This window comes from Branchiostoma lanceolatum, chromosome 9 (assembly GCF_035083965.1).
Source record: "Branchiostoma lanceolatum isolate klBraLanc5 chromosome 9, klBraLanc5.hap2, whole genome shotgun sequence".
NCBI classification, from domain to species: domain Eukaryota; kingdom Metazoa; phylum Chordata; class Leptocardii; order Amphioxiformes; family Branchiostomatidae; genus Branchiostoma; species Branchiostoma lanceolatum.
In genome coordinates this window covers 14,250,987-14,269,216 of record NC_089730.1, presented here as the reverse complement: position 1 = coordinate 14,269,216, position 18,230 = coordinate 14,250,987, and the positions used below count along the sequence as shown (strand labels likewise).

The 18,230-nt window shown below is 40.8% G+C and overlaps 3 protein-coding genes across 5 annotated transcripts; all 3 read right to left on the bottom strand.

Annotated features, from left to right (window-relative positions):
- Window positions 1-1,022: 1,022 nt before the first annotated feature.
- Window positions 1,023-3,104, bottom strand: LOC136441592 (uncharacterized). Its single transcript, XM_066437964.1, has 3 exons — window positions 2,971-3,104; window positions 1,951-2,058; window positions 1,023-1,261 (listed from the first exon to the last, which is right to left on the bottom strand). The coding sequence occupies exons 1-3, from the start codon at window positions 3,013-3,015 to the stop codon at window positions 1,088-1,090; spliced, it is 327 nt and encodes a 108-aa protein (XP_066294061.1). The 5' UTR covers window positions 3,016-3,104; the 3' UTR covers window positions 1,023-1,087.
- Window positions 3,105-5,686: 2,582 nt separating this feature from the next.
- On the bottom strand, window positions 5,687-7,757 carry LOC136442482 (uncharacterized). Its single transcript, XM_066439358.1, has 3 exons — window positions 7,623-7,757; window positions 6,795-6,893; window positions 5,687-6,113 (listed from the first exon to the last, which is right to left on the bottom strand). Exons 1-3 carry the CDS (start codon window positions 7,665-7,667, stop codon window positions 5,952-5,954), a joined length of 306 nt encoding a protein of 101 aa, XP_066295455.1. The 5' UTR covers window positions 7,668-7,757; the 3' UTR covers window positions 5,687-5,951.
- Window positions 7,758-8,562: 805 nt separating this feature from the next.
- Window positions 8,563-13,433, bottom strand: LOC136441992 (uncharacterized). 3 transcript variants are annotated; one of them, XM_066438579.1, is made up of 5 exons: window positions 13,300-13,433; window positions 12,339-12,437; window positions 10,471-11,816; window positions 9,955-10,053; window positions 8,563-9,023 (listed from the first exon to the last, which is right to left on the bottom strand). In XM_066438579.1, exons 3-5 carry the CDS (start codon window positions 10,513-10,515, stop codon window positions 8,886-8,888), a joined length of 282 nt encoding a protein of 93 aa, XP_066294676.1. In that variant the 5' UTR covers window positions 10,516-11,816; window positions 12,339-12,437; window positions 13,300-13,433; the 3' UTR covers window positions 8,563-8,885. The 3 variants fall into 3 exon arrangements, with proteins under 3 accessions (XP_066294676.1, XP_066294677.1, XP_066294675.1); XM_066438580.1 differs by lacking the exons at window positions 10,471-11,816; window positions 12,339-12,437 and having other exon boundaries at window positions 13,300-13,428; XM_066438578.1 differs by lacking the exons at window positions 8,563-9,023; window positions 9,955-10,053 and having other exon boundaries at window positions 11,456-11,816; window positions 13,300-13,432.
- Between the last annotated feature and the right edge of the window lie 4,797 nt (window positions 13,434-18,230).

Below are 18,230 nucleotides of genomic sequence, written 5' to 3'. Positions count from 1 at the left end.
TTTTTATTTTATTTTGTGAAATGCTTACATTAATTTCAATGATAGAGGGAGGAACATCTTTTCATATTAGACAATATAGTGTTAGCAGAAGGACTGTATTTACCAGCAAGATATTTCAGCACGGTGTTAGCAGTGAAGCATGCAAAGGCCAAGGAAAAAATATTGTGTTTCTGGTTACTTGACCAACACTAATGAAAATTCAAAATAGAATCCAAGTAGTAATGCACATTTCCTTACAGACTTTCTGCTTCACACTCTCTTTGAAAAGGAATAGACACTACTTTTTTGTCCAGTATTTGTGTTTGTGCAATGTAGTTATATCTGTATAATAACAAAACATCATGTTGGAAAAACCAGTTCCCTGATGCCATTCAGTTTGGCATTGTTAAACTGTATTTATTTGTCTGGATCACTTCCACCAAAATCTAAGAATATAAAGAAGATAAATCTCTACTACCTATCCTATCCTATTTTTTTCAGGACCATAACCGCGGAAACACACAAATATTTCCTTAGGCCTTATATGCATGTATGCTAATATAACCTGTATGCTAAGATTGGTATAAAGGTCGTGTGAACCAACAGGTGTAGCACCATAGCACTACGGTGTTTGTGGTTCATGCTGATTGGTTAAAAGTCGCTGCAATGCCTGCTGGGATGGATAGGGTGTGGCAGGAAAGGGTTTTTGATGAAAATGACACTATTGGTGGGGGGGGGGGGCAGAATTGTGGGGCAATGATTGGAATGAATCTTAAAAAGATTATATTTGATTTGTATAAGAATTTTAAAGGACAGACGTGCATCTGATATAATTCGGGCTATTCTGCAACGTTACTACTGTAACAGTGATATGAGATATGTAAGGACTGAGATACTAGTGGCAGAAATTTGTGTGGTTTATAAAAAAAAATACTTTATCTAGTCAAGGTGGTTTATCCCATCTAAACCTCCTTGATCTAGTCTAGTCTTCAGATCAGATTAAAGTTCCTTTAATTCATGACACAATGAGAGCATTTACAAAGTACAGGTTCAATGCGATTTAATTCCATCTAAAACCAGGGCTGTGCAGACGAGTCGGTGAAGGTGTTTAGAGACCCTCGATACCATTACCGCCCGATCCCTCCAGATCCGCCAGATCCGCGGCTGACAGGGTTGACGTGAGTACGCAGATATCCTTGTAGCACACTGTGTTCGGGACACACTCGCAGCTGGTCTCCAGGGTCGCGTCACACGGCCAGCCGAGGTGCGGCCTCAACTCACACTGTCAAAAAGACGTGCTCATTGTTTATTATAATAACAGCACAATAAACAAATAAATTACCAGTTAATCAAATATCCCAGGTGAGGCCACATCCAACACCTTCAGCTTTGAGATTAGGGGTGAATGTAGTAATAGTAGTAGTCCACTGTGTTCTGCTTCTGCAGTAGTATGGACACCAGTTGCAATCAATCTTTCTTCATTTAGGAGTTCATTGTCGACACGATAAAATGATAAAAATCGCAGAAAGTTTGTGAAACAGTCATTGGATTTAACGTTACATTTATATGAAAGTGCATATTTGCGTCTTGTCTGAAAGAATCAACTGAGCTGCATAAATATTCGTGGTTTTCTATGTACAGATTCAGATTTATTGCAAATCAACTTGCATGTTACACTTGCATGATAACATGAAATGTGTTGATTAAAATGATTCATTACATAATATCAAAGATCACTAGCGATCACACATATTACAAGGGTACAAACATGCTAAAATCAGTTGAAAAACTAACTTATCGCTGTCATTCGAAAGCAGGCTAGGTAAAGTTGGAGTCAGCTACAGTTACGTAATATCAGATTATAATATAGTTCTTATTGTATAGCTTTAGAGCTCTGTGAGGGAAGGAATGTAATTGTGAGAAAGTTTTGAATGAAAATAAGAAAGCGACAGGAACAAGAACAATACTAACCACGGGCAGTCCGAGGAAGACGGTGTTGGAGCGGCAGCAGTAGCGGTTCATGTCAGGGCAGGCATCAGCAGTCCCATACTGGCAGATCCCCAGCGGGTTCCACTGACCCTGCAAACATTCAAACTCACCGTCAGCACTAGTGTCATCAACTTTGATAGTTGCTTCCTTTTTAGTTTGTTTTGTGATTTCTATGTGATCTATCTCCTAATATCTAACACATTAGTTTACAGAAAAAGTGTGATCATTCGTATTCCATTCTCTCGAAAGAAGAAGTCGAACCCAATAAGTTAGAACTTAGTGTCAGTAGTTAGAGGGCTATACTGTTCATGATTGTCTGTCCGTCCCTTTTCATGTTTCATACATGTACTTGCAATTAGCCTACGGGCAAGAACTTGCAATTAACTTTCCAACAACGTTACTTTAACTCAAGTTTTAAGCCAACCATAGGGAGGCCAAAGTGAAAGTTTCCTGGGAATCATTTTTGGAGGCACAAATAAATACATATGAACATCATATACTTCTCTGTTGATTGTTCTCACTTAGGTTAATAACCTTCGATGTCGGAAATATCATTTTATTGACAGTGAACATTGAAAAAAATCACAAATATTGCTGAAAAGATGTTTCTCCTGCTACTCTCATCATCTTCTCATTAGTTTGGTCATTGGTCATCGAGTGACGATGAGCCCGTGAGGCGTAATGTCCCTCAATTTAGTTTCATGTCCTCGTATTCATAGACGTATTCAAGTTTGTACAATGGCAACTAGCTGATGTTTTCGACATAAACAAGGGATATCAACTAAAGTGAAGAATCCATCATGATTTAGATCCCTTCGTATCGGAGAAAATGCTGACTACTTTTAACGATAGGTTGCAATCCTCGTGTAATAAAATATCTTCGCCCAGATACTACATGAGAACGTGAAACGCTTTCTACTATACAGTTTATACTAAGAAACGGAAAGGAATATAAATACACTGCTAATATTACATCCTTGATAAAAGAGCCTTAAAGCCTACCTTCACCACCACAACAAAAGCCAGGAAAAACAGAGCAACCTTCATCTTGCAGAGCCGTTCAATTGTAAACGTCAGACAAATGTTCTGCTGTTTTTATCTCGACTGCGCTATTACGTCTTCTGCGACCTTCGCGTATCGTCCGATGCTAGTGTTATCCAAACGTGCGGTGTGAGTCACCATGTGAGTAAACACACACCCTTCCTATAACCAGGAAGGAACGTGTTGGTACAAGGTACTGTAAATAATGAGGTGAGAAAGGTGCTATCTTCAAAGAACTACGTATACTGATGTCAGTTGAGCTGGTCGATAGGCGTTGGACCCAGCGGATGCCTGGGCCTACGTGTTAAAAGGTGAAGGTACGGTCGTACGATTTTTGTCGTATTGCCGTAGTTTTCTTTGTCGTACGACATTTAGCAAGACTATAAGACAACAAAAGCTATGATCAACTTCAACCTTTCAAGAGAGGAGGATACGAATCCATAACTGCACGTTTCGAGAATGTCCTCATTCTTGGCGTATACCTGACAAAACGACGTACATATACGACCGACGGGCTTTAAGGTGGGGTTGAATGGGAACCCAAGGACGTCCCAACCTAACACTTTGTAAATGTCATTAAACAATTGTCCAAACGAAGCAGCCATGTCTTCACCATTACTTTATAGTCATATAGTTTCTTTGTGAAAAAAATAATGAACCAAATTGCTTTGCTCTTGGTTAGTTAACACACGGAAAACGAATGGCTGTACGATTGCCGGATTTGCACAGCCGGTACATAGAGTCTAATCATATACATATATCCAAGGAAGTACAAAAACCACACTCATGACGCAATTCATGACGGTTTATTCTCATTGGCAGTTTGTTATCTCTTGTGTTTCTACCGGAAATACATGATGATACTCGTAATGATGAAACACCATATGCTGTTATCTGAAAGTACAGAAACTGATATGGCATCAAGTGACCGTACTGCATGGACAACTGGACAGTCCAATAACCGCTTAGCCGGAGTTCATTATCATTTCGGATAGTTCAAGTATCTAGTTAGGATATTTTTCTGCTGATTCTAGTAGGGTTTGAAGGGTCTGCATGGGGATACTTGTGCGCCCTCACGGTTCCGGGGTGTTCGCCTGGACCGCCATGCAGATCCTCGTGGCGAAGGTGTTTGGCTTCAGCACGCATTCGTAACCTTCCACGCAGGGACAGCTGCCGACTCCTGCCTCAACGTGGTCACAGGGCCAGCCAGCTTGTGGCCTAGTCTCACACTGTTAATACAGGAGAAATACACATCATGCTAAGAAAGTACAACTCATTTCACATATACGTACAATATGGGTCTATGACAAAATATTTTCATATGTCAAACCTACTGCGGAATGGTCAAATATTCAATAGTTTGGTTTGTCGTAGCCACGCTAAGAAATAGTTACTACCAAATCACGGGTTGTATGATATGAAGGGTTTCAACTTAAAAGACCAGATACCTTTGCAACAGGAATCGCTGTATCGTTGATAGATTATATGCAACTATTTTCGTGTATTATCAAGGACTGATAGCTACGCTTTAAGACATCACGTTCGCACCATTGCTGAAATTTCTGTAGAATTTAGACATCTGAAGAATATTTCAGTACTTACAGTCTGGATACCAAAAAAGCCATGGCGGCAACATTGAGTTGCAGAAGACGGACAGTCCGCGTCCGACTGGCATGGAGCCAATGGCAGGAACTGGGCCTGTGAAAAGTAAAAGCGAACATGAAGACGCAGGACCACCCCTACTTTACCCACTTTTAAAAGAAAGAAAGCTGTCGACCGTTGGCGAAACTTCGACAGGTCACTCATCTGTCCTTCAGACAGCACCAATGATTTTTCAATCCCTAGTGGCTCATAGAAACCACCTTTCTGGTCGATTGATGGTCCCCGCTTGTGGAGAAGGGATTTCATTTACAACTGTATATGTTCTTAGACAGCCCAGTACAATTTTAACTGAAGAAAAAGAGAAACTCGCCTTGATCACCACAAGACAGAGCAAGAACAGCAGGGCTATCTTCATCTTGTACAGCCGATGGATAGGATGTCTTTAAAAACACCTCTGCTCAAATATGCGATGTGGGTAAAATGGCGTCATCGGTCGGTTCTACTGTTGTATATATAGGACTGGCAACGACCTTGTCAATATATCATGGTAAAGATTAACCAGAAGTCTATCAATGTATAATGATACGTTATATTCATCAGCTCTTTATAAGCTATGTAGTTCATTCGTGGAAAAAATGATTGACCAGACCGATTTGTTTTGGGTTACTTAGCACATAGAGAAAACGAATTGAATGCGGAGAAACTGTATCCTTCTTAACTGGTTTTGGTTCTCTGGTACCAGAAACTGGACCCACTGCATCTCGGACCCATAACCGACTTATCAGGTACATACAGGATAAGCTACAGCAGGCCGTTCTAATCTAAAGGAACTCGTTCTTTATTCGAATTCAAGGCCATTGATTTCGAGATTCTGTAGAGAGAAACGGGATACTATTATGGAGGTATAAGTTATCCGATTGCATTTTTCAAATCAAGTAATTATAATACTTGTGCCTCACGCAGTTGCATAAAAGGAATGTTCACATCCGTGCGATTGACGGACTGAGCTATTTGCACAGCCGGCACATCGAATTTGATAATATATCTAAGTACAAAATCACACACAACTCTATGGCACAATTCATGACGGTTTATTCAGTGACGGGTATCTCTTGTGTTTCGACCAGAAGTACATGATGATACTCGTAATGATGAAACACCACAAGCTGTTGCCTGAAAGTACAGAAACTAATATGGCATCAAGTGACCATACTACATGGACAACTGCCGGAGCTAATCATCATTTCGAATAGATCATCATGATCATGTATCTAGTCGGGCGATCTTCAGGTGATTTTAATGGATTTGAAGGGTCTGCATGGGGTACGTGCGCATCCTCATCATTCCTCGGGCCTCTGGGCCAGCCACTCCAGGTCCATCGAAACGCACCACGCCTCCGCGGTGCTGTTTGGCTTCAACACGCACTGGAAACCCGGCACGCAGGGGCAGCTGTCGAGCCCTGTGAGGCCACAGGGCCAGCCGTGATGTGGCCTAACATGACACTGTCAACATAAGAGAAATATATGTCATCATCAAAGGAAGTACAATCACTTTCACGTGTAACGCAATGTATATGTCCATGGCAGAATCTTTTAAGCGCGAAACAGGCCTAAATTTGTAGCGTTCAAATGTACATTTTGGCCTGTCGTGGGCGTTACCACGCTAGAAGAAAATGTTGGACCCAAGAGTCATAGTGAGGGTGTTAAGGGGTCAACCTGAAAGACCAGATACATGCACCTCTTCTAGCATGGGTTGTTCTATAGTAGCTAGATATGCGACAACTTGTATTTGAGTGTGTTATCAAGGAATTGATAACTGTTTGAGACATCGAACGTATTCACGACATAGCTGAACCCATAAAGTTGACGGTCGTATGAAGTGAGACTTACCTTAACATTAATCAAGGGTCGGTACAGATGTATGTATTATGTATTTCATATTTCAATCACTTTGTCTATTCAAATATTCAATTTGATACGCTTTACTTCAGTCATATCTTATATTATTCATCTTACGTTTGTTCAGAAACTTGCTTAAGTTTGTCATTGTCTCTGTCTATTCTTATTTAGTTTTTCTGTGGCGCTGTAAAATAAGTCTATGTACTTGCGTGTAGCGCCACTATGTCCATGTCCATGTCCATGTCCATGTGTATCTTGTTTTCTGATAAAAAAAGTGAGACTTACAGTGTTGATGCCGAAAACGCCCAGGCGGCAACAGTGAGTTTCCGGGGACGGACAGTTCTCGTCCGACTGGCATGGAGTCAGCGGGTTGAAGAACTGAGCCTGTAATATATAGTAATCATAAGGAATAATCAGTCCTGGATGGTTCATTCCTTGAAAAAGACTGTAGCTGTTCAGTCGAAAATTTGAGTAAGTCCAATTTATGGTGTTGGCTTTTACAGTTTAAACTCCATTCAGAATAATCAGTCCTGTTATACCTGCTTTTACAAAGATAGAAAACTGGTGAAAAAAAATTGATTTTGACTCTAATATACTTGACTTAATCGCTCATTCGTCTTTCAGAGAGCGCTCATTGGTTTTTCAATCGCTTCCAGTCTCCAACATATTTTAAACATACTCAAAACAGTCAGAGTGTTTCCATAGAAACCACTTTTGGTAGGTTTGAGTCGCTCAACGGCCTCAGACCCGTGGAAGGAAGTTTAGCTCACCGAAGAGCTACTCTGCCACCGGTCATGACAGAGAAGACAGACGCTATATATGTACAGTATTTACAAATTCATCATAGCCGGGCAAATTTCCCTAGCTCTTTTAGACAATGCATGTACAATGTAAACAGAGGACCACAGCTTAAGGACTGCAGGCGCTTCCAGTAGCGTACATGTCGGGTGAGCGACACGGCCGGGATCGAACTCACGGCTTCTAGTTCCAGAGGCAGGGTTACTAACCACTGGACTACACACGCTACCAGTGGAGAAGGGGCTTTCATGTCTTGAGAGCAACTGCCCATGTTCTTAGACTGCCCAGTGCAGTTGAAGAAAGAGAGGAACTCACCTTGATCACAACAAGGCAGAACAAGAACAGCAGGGCAGTCTTCATCTTGAACAGCCGATGGGTAGAATGTCCTTAGGCAAACTACCTGTGCTCCTATATAGATAAAAGGGCGTCATTGGTTGTTGGTTTTGCTTTTGTGATATCTTGGCAACGTGACGACGTAGTATGGCAAAGGTTAACCAGAGGCAAGGTCATGATATAAATGTATAATACTTTACAATGTCCTTGCCATAAGTAAGCATAAGTTAAGCATACAAAATCAATAGTGCTCCATCCTGTACGGAAAGGAGTGCATCTAGAACTGTTTGAAGTTTATCAGTGTGTGTAGAAGTGTTACATGGTATAGTGTGGATTTGTGAGTGTGTGTATGTGTGTGTGTGTGTGTGTGTGTGTGTGTGTGTGTGTGCATGTGTACATGATAATATAAGGAGTGCTGCTCTTCAATCTTTGTCACAGATGTCAAATGTTTTTTCATGTACTATTACTATTTCTATTACTATTAATATTCTAGCTATGATTAAATCAATCCATCCATCCATCCATCTGTCCATCCATCCATCCACACATCCATTCATCCATCCATCCATCCATCTATACTTACATCTATCTATCTATCTATCCATCCGTCCATCCACCCATCAAGTCATCAAACGGTTTACTTGTCTTTCTCAGCATCTACTGCTCTGAGACTATAAGTTACGGTTTTTCACAAAAAAAACCGCAATTTTCCCCACAGGTCACGTACGAGTTACATCGATCTAGCAGTAAGCATTGGATGTAACCAAACCTGATATTCTCTCGTCTAATCTCTATCTTCTGTCTAGTGTTCCATGACACATTACGGCTTGCGTTCTACTGGAAATATACTGATGGTGAAAGCGTACAATCTTACGGTAGGTGATAAGGTCCAAGTAAGACAAATAACCAGTCTACACAACTGTACATTCATACTACTTTATTCCCAGAGGGTTTCCTCCAATAGTCAGACCAGAAATACATGAAACAACTCGCGATGACGAAACACAGTTCCCTGTTGTTTCAAATCACCACATAAATCAATACGGCGGCCATCATTTCGTGACGACCGATACATATCGATAACTGGAAATTTCAAACAAAGTTTGAGTGTATCATCACTTCAAGTCGTTCACCTATATCTAGCCTTTAGATTTTATGGATGCTCTCGATGTTTTGGCTGCTTTCGATGTTTTGGCGGTTTTCGATGTTTTCATGTCTGGGCTGTACGGGTCGATGTTGCTAGACCTAGGCCTCCATCTCCATCTGGCAGGTAAACTGTGCTGACAGGGGGTTGGCCTGCTTGCAGACTAGACCGTCGTTACAGGCGCAGCTAGTCACTCCGGTGACGTCACAGGGCCATCCCTGCTGGGGCTTCAGCTCGCACTGTCAACGCAAATACAGACATTAGTCAGGGGTGCCGAAATATTGATACGAGTTTGACGGAATACAAACGAATTTTTCAGAATTCAATCGAGAAATTTCACGGAATTCATACTAGTCTTACAGCATACATACGATCCTTACTATTAGTAAAACTCGTATGAATTCCGTAGAATTCGTATGTTTCTTAGTAATGTACCGTATGGATCCCGTAAATTTAGTATGAATTCTGTAAACGTCTTTTTTTTAAAATAATTTCACCACTCAGATGTCAGATGGCATGAAAATTTCATGTCCATTGCCATACCAGTGACCAACCAGACAAAAGGCTAGTGTCGGTTGGTTTTTGCTAGGCTCGGTCCGGTAACCGGAAACACAGCATTTTTTTCTTAGGCCTTAGCGTCTGATAACGAGACATTGCGCAACACAGGCAATTTTCTGTGTATCATGAATTAAAATCTATGTCCGAGTCCTGCTCTTTTCAAGACCACATCCCGACAGTGAGGCGTTGCCAAAAATCCGATTTCCTCAAGGATGAAATTCCGTGAACAGCCTCGCACGAGGTTACTAAATCATTCCTTCCCCTCGACTGCAATTTTTTTCGCCAGAAAAAAAAACGTTTCGGCAACTTGTCATCTGCCTTCTTCAACTTGCAGGCGAGAAAATTACGGATGTTAGCAATGAATGACTTACTCGTACCAACCTCGATGAAGATATTCAGGTAATTAACTTCTAAACACCAACCCCTCACTGTCGAATCTGGTCTTGCTATAGAATGCTTAGAAGAATGTTTTATCCAGACCAAATACAACCTCGATGAAGATATTCAGGTAACATCTAAACACCAACGCCTCACTGTCGAATCTGGTCTTGCTGTAGAATGCTTAGAAGAATGTTTTATCCAGACAAAAGACAACGACATTAGATTACGCACGAGATTCTGGAAGATAACATTGTTGAAGCGGCAGCAGTATCCCTGTGCGGGGCACTCGTGGTCGCCTGCGCATGGGTGCAGCGGGTGCCAGAACTGGGCCTACACAGAGAGAGAAAGTAACAAGAGTGAAACAGTTGTGTTCAGCACACAGATATATATAAGTTAAACCTGTGCAAATCAACCATATCTTTGAACCATGAGAGGTTCTATAGTTTGTTTTGTAGATGCTGTTGAAGTAAAACATAGAAGAGCAATGTATTCGGTGAAGAGAAGATAACCCGGTTTACTTGTCTTTCTCAGCATCTGCGTATACTTCTCTGAGGCTATAGTGGTTTTCACTCCAAGAAAAGTCGTAATTTTCACCGTAAGATTTACAGCAGTAAGCATGCTATAAAGTGCTCCATATTTTGTAATAAGGATATTCTTCACCTACAAAACGACGGATGTCATTATATGGAGCAATCAACCTATGATTAATATCGTTAGACTTTTCTTGTTAGGAAGGATAAATCTTACCGCAGCCACAGCAATGAATGCCAGGAAAAACAGTGCAGTCTTCATTTTGCAGAGTTTCTGAGCGAACGGATTCTTTCTGTTCAGAATAGGACACGTAGGACCACACGCGTTGCTTTTATAGATAGAGTGGATGACGAATGTAGATAAGAGCCGAGGGTTAGAATAAATAAAACTGTGTGAAGTAACAGGTGAACTAATACTCGCCCATCCTGCGCGGAAACCAGCGCCTGTCTTGCTAATAGATACATCCGATGTTTGCCAATATTTTTGGTGTTGGCAGAGTTTTTGGTGGCGCGATCTGTGGTATGGTTCCTTCTGACCGCTGGAGCGAAATCTCTGGAGAAGCTTCGTTTCGATGCTGAATTAGCATTGCTTCCATGGCAACTAATCAAACTGAGCCGGTGACTTAATAGATGTGTAAAGTCTTAAGGTCTCATTCATGAGTTTTTTGCCCCATAGGCTTACATGTTATAATACGTGTTTTATATGGGCGCGTTCGTAATGAAGATATAGAAAATGTGCCAATGTTATTCATTATTTGTTGAGAACATTTAACCTAGATCGTGTGAAAAAATTGCCAACATTTTCACTACATACAATCTCTTTTTATAGCTATTACAAACTGTTACACCACCAAAAAGGCACTTTCCAGCTGTAATCGCATGACCGCATCACGCGCGATGCCCGGCGGTGTCCGTCCGACCTCGCGCGCGGCTGCCGAACTTTACTTGCCAATTTCTTCAGATACAAACAAGCTTTCATCAGTTTGACGCTTGAGATCAGTTAGGCTGGCTACAAGGGAATTTCCCACCGATATAAACACACGTTCATGCAGCCGTTAATTTTTTTCGTCACGGATTCTTTTAGACGCGGAGTAACACATGAATGAGACCTTAAACTTGTCTTCTGAACGCTGGGCACATGTAACTCTATCATAACAAACCATACATGAATATAAAAAACATCACTCTACTCCGCAACGCACTCGTATGTTCATGCTACTTTATTCTTAGATGGATCCCATCAAATGATCTGACCAAGAATACATGGAGGAACTTGTAATGTTGGTTTTGAGTTGCCTTACGCCGGGTACACAATATTGTGGACCATTGAAAGGCCCCCAAATAACACTCATCACTACGAGTACATCGTGTATCTAGACAGAGCTTGAAGGATCCGTTTTGAGGTGTGAAGTGCGCTGGTTCTTAAGCCGCAGGTTCCGCTTCGATCTGACAGACGAACTCGGAGGTGAGAGCATTTGGCATGCACACGAGACCGTCGGCGCATGCACAGCTAGTAGCATAAGTGGGGTCACAGGGCCAGCCGTTTTGAGCCTTCAGCTCGCACTGCCGACAAAATGAATAAATGAATTAATGACTGAATGAAGCCGTTGAAAAATTATACCCGATGAGGGGACTAGAGACAGAAGTGACATCGAACAGTACAGTAGAACAACGAGTGCCACAGACTTAGACATATAGATGTGACGGGATGTGACGGATGTCATATACTGTGAGATTTGTAAATATGTTTTTGTCCTTTAAATATGTATTAATACTGTTATATTTTAAGTATGCTATGCTCTCCTACGGGAGGAATAAAGAAGAAGAAGAAGAATGAATGAATGATTGAATGAATCAATGGATCAATGAATCAATGAATGATGCATGAAAAGATGCACCTATGTATGGCACAGTGTATGGCAAGTGTAAAGTTTTCGCAAAACACTTTGCATTGACGCTGTATGCTTTTCACATTTTAGGTAGAGCTAATATACACAATATTACTGAAGTTTGGAAGTTTCGTTTGAGTAGAAGGATTAAGATGATATAATATTTACAACCCAGACCAATGGTTAGATTACTTACGAGATTCTGGAAGATAACATTGTTGAAGCGGCAGCAGTATCCAGCGCCTGGACACTCGGTGTCGTCTACGCATGGGTGCAGCGGGTGCCAGAACTGGGCCTGGGGGGAAAAAGAAAAAGAAAAGAAAAAAAAGAAAACATGAAACATTTTGGTAAGGACAATGAATGTTTCACAATTCAGCTTTATTCTGCGCCAAAACTTTAACTACGATAGCAGTGATGAAACTTCTGGTGCAGGGGCAAGTGTTGCTCATCTACCTTGTCCACGTGTACGGGACATGCGCGTACATTTTCCATAAGAAAACCCATGGCCTCATGTCAGCTGAGCCATTTCTCCAAGACAAACGCCATTCCACGTCCGTTGTTCTCTTTTGCAATTTAGCTATAGCTATTTATCACATTGCTTTTATTTCGGAAAAGTATTTCATTTGAAAATCGTGATAATTACTTTTATAAGTATCAGCTATTGTCACAAAGATATCGTATTATTTCACCAGTTTTAGAAAACAGATCCAATCATTCTCTCATTAGTGCATTAATGAGATTGCACCACTCAATTTTTCACTAGAAGACACATTCAATCATCGTCTTACCATACAAAAAAAGGAAGTAAAGTAAGTAAGTTACTCTATAAAAAGGAGCTATCAACTTTCCCAACTATCACTTTTTCTGAGTTGAAAATATTTTAAGAAATACCTAAATGTGATACTTAAGTCTTTTAATGTCACCCATACCATGCTAGTAACGTCTTGCTGATATATGTAGTATGTCATTGAGGATTTTCAATACTTAACGACAACATAACATTTTCCTTAGTAAGAGAGATGAAACATTGGAGAAAACAAGACAATTCTATTGCTCCCATAGATTAGGTGAAATACAATGATTTTATACAGATCATCTACATATGAACATTTATCTGTTGAAGTGAAGTGAAGTGAAGAAGAGGGATGGACACTTACCGCAGCCACAGTGATGCAGGCCAGGAACAATAGAGCAGTCTTCATTTTACCGAGCTTCTGGAGTGTCGGAGCGATTGGCAATGGGTCGAGGTGAGAGTGGAGGTCTCTCCCAAGGTGCTGTTGGTTTTATACGGGGACTGCTGAAGGGCAAGGTACAAGAATAGAACGTCACATGTTTGATTTGTTCGTGCTGTGCGGAATTGACGTACGTGACGGGCTAAAAGGTCACATTTGAAGGCTATTTTCAAGGTTTTAGTGGCGCCAGGTGTTGCGTGGTTCCTGTTGTTGTGAGTCATATATGTTTATCTATCTACTAATCCATCCATCCATCCATCCATCCATCCATCCATCCATCCATTCATTCATTCATTCATTCATTCATTCATTCATTCATTCATTCATTCATTCATTCATTCATTCATTCATTCATTCATTCATTCATTCATTCATTCATTCATTCATTCATTCATTCATTCATTCATTCATTCATTCATTCATTCATTCATTCATTCATTCATTCATTCATTCATTCATTCATTCATTCATTCATTCATAGCTATCTATTCATTGACCTATCAACTTGTTTTCCCACCATGTTAAGTCGTGTGATGCCAATTCTAAATATTTTCCAAACTCCTGAAATATGTACAGTAAGGTGTCAGATGTGACTATCTGACATCCGCCCACCCACTCCTAACGCATGACTCCGAAGTATATGTTTTTTTAAGATTAGAAAAACTGCGGGGCGGCTCTGAATGAGGTAATAGTTGTATGAAGATCACATTTCTAAAAGCGTATTTGAGACGCTAAGTTGGGTGGTTAGTTTGTTAGTTAGTTTGTTTGTTTGTTTGTTTGTTTGTTTGTTTGTTTGTTTGTTTGTTGGAACTAAATACCGGGAGAGATGTTGAATTCGCCTCCACGATGTTGTAATCTCTCCAACTGATTTACGAAACATATCTCTTCCTTTTTATGTTCTAACATCCGGAGCAGTTCTTATTACCGACATGGAAATGGATATATAGTTTTGTGCGTGTGTGTGTCTATGTGTGTCTGTGTGTGTGTGTTTCCGGATTTTTTAGTCAGCATATCAAGAACCTATGATACGATGATATTTGATAATGGTATGTGGATAGATTTTTGGGAAGACAAAGGTTAAGGTTGATTTTGGGCCCCCTGGTATGTGACCATGGTACGGAAGAACGTCCAGTTTTTGTATGTTTTGTCCTGGACGTGCTATGGTATTGTTCTAGTTCCACTTGTCACTTTTGTTATCTTGTACTGTATGTTTACTTTTTATAAATGCCCTTACAAGTTGCAATTAGCCCTCGGACAAGAACATGCAAATAAACTTATCTATCTATATCTAATCATAACATAGTATATTCTTTCCATCTTCCTATAATCATCATTGCGTGATATCTACTATATATCCAACATTGTAAGATAGTGACAATAGCTTTCTGCATGTGGTGGCCTCCAGAAAGCTAATGTAACCGTATCCAATATTTGCATAGCTAATTAGCCATCAAGGTTTAAGTAAGAAGAAAAGACAGTACATTCAACAGTTGATGACACATTGATTTTATTTGATCGTCAGATGAAACCAGTTGATGAAATGACTTTGTCTTGTGATATCGAAGTATAATTTTGTTTTAATGGCACAGAAGAAAAGGGGAAAACTTTCACGTGGCCTTGAATATCGTTATGTATGGACGATTGGAAAGTTCGGTAACGTCTTAGTTGGAGTTTACCATGGCACATTGTAGTTCAAATATATTTAGTCAGGCGATTTGACAATGACATTAATCACACTGGAAGGCTCTACATGGCGGTTCTGCGTGTTCTGTTTTCTAACCAGTTATTTCACAGGTACCCCCCGTGCTGCTGCCCGGCTTCGGGACACACGTCAGAGCCTGGCCGTTGTTTGCGCATGGGCAGTCCGTCTCCGGCCAGCAGGCCCAGCCCTCTAGCGGCGTGAGCTCGCACTGCAAGCAAATGTCAAAAGTATGAGTACGGCTTTGCTGAGAGGCGTCGCCAAAAGTCAAATTCTTTGATTGAGAAATATTTCGATGGTCTGCTAAATACATAACGATCCATATTTGCGGTGTCTCCATCAATGTAATCTAGCGCAATATTCACTATGTTTAACTGGTATGAATGTAACCTGGTGCAATATTACAACTATGTTTAACTGGCATGTATTGTGATTCCTGTCCAATGTGATTAAAACACAGCTCACCTTTTTGTAGCCTAGAGCTTGGTTGTAGATGCAGCAGTACACGTCCGGCAGGGGGCAGTCATCGGCATCGGTGCATGGGTCGTTTGGATTCCATGGAGTCCACTGAGACTAATGACAAACAAACAAACAAACTGTTATTTTCATCTTGTAATCCAGTGGCATAGAATGAATTAGAATGTTATTATTCAATTTTCTGAATGACTAGTTTTCACAAACGACTTTAGCAGGCAATGTGGTTTCTAGCATTCCCACACACACCCCGACCAATCAAACCACGTGAATCGAAGATGTTTTCAGATTGACAATTTTGGTCCTTTGGAAGTGATTGAATCCGCCCGCGATTTAACGTTTAGAAAAAATAGTATCTACTACTTTTCTCTAAACGTTAAATCGCGGTCGCTTTCAATCACTTCCAAAGTGCCAAAATTGTCAATCTGAAAACATCTTTTGGAAGCTGACACCTTCCACCATCTTACTGGCGAGTTTGTTTGGTTAGATGTAGTCGTTAACGCAAGTTAGAAAGCGATTTGTCGGGTCATGGCGGATACGAATCTGAGTTTCAATGCGATTCACGTGGTTTGATTGGTCGGGGTGGGCTTTCTCGCCCATCACTGTTCTAATAATATACTAGTACTGAGTTTGTGCAGGCATGATAAATGTACACATGTGAGCTTAGTAGGCAGGAGCTTCTGTCTGTTAGAGCATCGATGCATCAACGACGAAAAGCATATCAGGTCAATAATTGGTCCCTCCGCCGTTTTTTTGTGACGCCTTGTCCTCAGCTTGATCCATGGTTCATGAAATGATAGAGAGGAAAGAATAATGCCACCACCACCGTCCTCATCTCTAATGATTTGACGAATGGGTACAAGACTTAACAAGAGTGGATATGTCGTATTAACAAGAAGACATCACGTTACATCTTTAGCAAGAAAGTGCGAGAAACTTACCGCAGCCACAGCAATGAATGCCAGGAAAAACAGTGCTGTCTTCATCTTCCGGATTTTTTTAGTCGATCGAAGGAACCACTCGTGTTCAGAATGTATTCGACTTTAGTGTAGTCAAGTACATCACTGGCTGATTTTATAGGATCGACGGCGGAGATTGATAAGGTACTGAAAGATAAAATGATTTGAAAACAAATATTATAGTCTTAATAAAGAGACTTAATACGGGGTGAATGACCCCACGGTCAAACGACTGGGCCGATAGCCGTGCGGTCAAGGGCCAGTTCAGCTTGCTTTTTTCTAATGATACAAGCATCGTCTTTCTCTCTCTTTTTCTTTCTCTCTCTCTCTGCAGTGTGTGTGTCAGGGTGTGTGTCTTTCTGTCTGTGTGTGTGTGTGTGTCACAGTCTCTCTCTCTCTGTCACACTGTTCCAAAAGATAAAATGATATTAAAGCAAATATTATAGTCTTAATCAAGAGACGTAAAACTTAATACGGGGTGAATAACCTCACGGTCAAACGACTGGGCTGATAGCCATGCGGTCAAGAACTAGTTCGGCTTGCTTCTTTTCTTGTAAGGCCATGTTGATTTGATTACATAGGTGTCCATCGCGCATCAATTTTCGTCCATTTTCAAAAAAAAGAAATAAGGTTTTTGACCTAGCTTCGTACGTACGAAGCAGACGCAAAATGAGAAAATGCATGCTATGGATTGCAAAAAATATCGGAAAATGGATATAAAAGAGTCTATTTTTCGGTAATCTACACTCGTCTATATTTCGTCATTTGTCCAACCTTCCTGATTACTCAGATTTCATAATGAAGGCAAACTTTTCTTTTGTTCGCACGTTCGCATCAGTTTAGGATTCCCAGAGGATGTCATCCAAATAATCAAATCAACATGGCCTAATACAAACATTCGTCTCTCTCTCTCTCTCTCTCTCTCTCTCTCCCTCTCTCTCATGATTGACACATGATACAGATTCGTGACTTGAGTTTATGTTGCTTAGTCAGCAAAAATCCAATAATTGATTTGTGACTTTTCGCCGGTCCAAACAATGACTGTCATTGTCAGTTTCGTTGAAGAATTGAATAATTTTCCGCTTGCCAGATACACAGAGTCGTCGATGAGGTGATTCACGACTGAGCGACAGACATTAAGTCAGGACACAAGCCAAGCAGACGCGTTACTATCGTCGCTTTTGATAGACATGGCTTGCTTTAACTGTCGATGATAGCGGACGACGAGATATTAAAGACGTGGCTCTAGCAAATCTAAAGTGGCACAAGTCGCTAGTCTGTTTCTTGATGACTGAGCGACAGGCATTGACTCAGAACACAAGCCATGTAAACGCATTACTATAGTCATTTTTAATGGACATGGCTTTAATTATCAAGGACAGCAGACGGCGGGATATTGAAGACTTGACAGTAGATGGAGAACAACACCAACTAGACTAGTACAGGATATTTGTAAGCAGAAACAAAACGTGTCATCCACGGTTGAAGTTTCTCTTCAAGTCAAGTTCCCCAGGGTTTCGAAGAGTAATGTTTTATCAGTTACAGGTGACTGGCCGCGGGGCCATAAGTAACACACGTTATCATTCTTTGCCGAGTTTATAACTTCGGAACTTCTTATCTACGCAACGTTATATGACCCGTAGCACTACTCAGATATGGCCTGTATGTGCGTAATGTTTTCTTTCCGTCGTATTTATTATCGGTCCTGCAAGGCTAGGAAAACA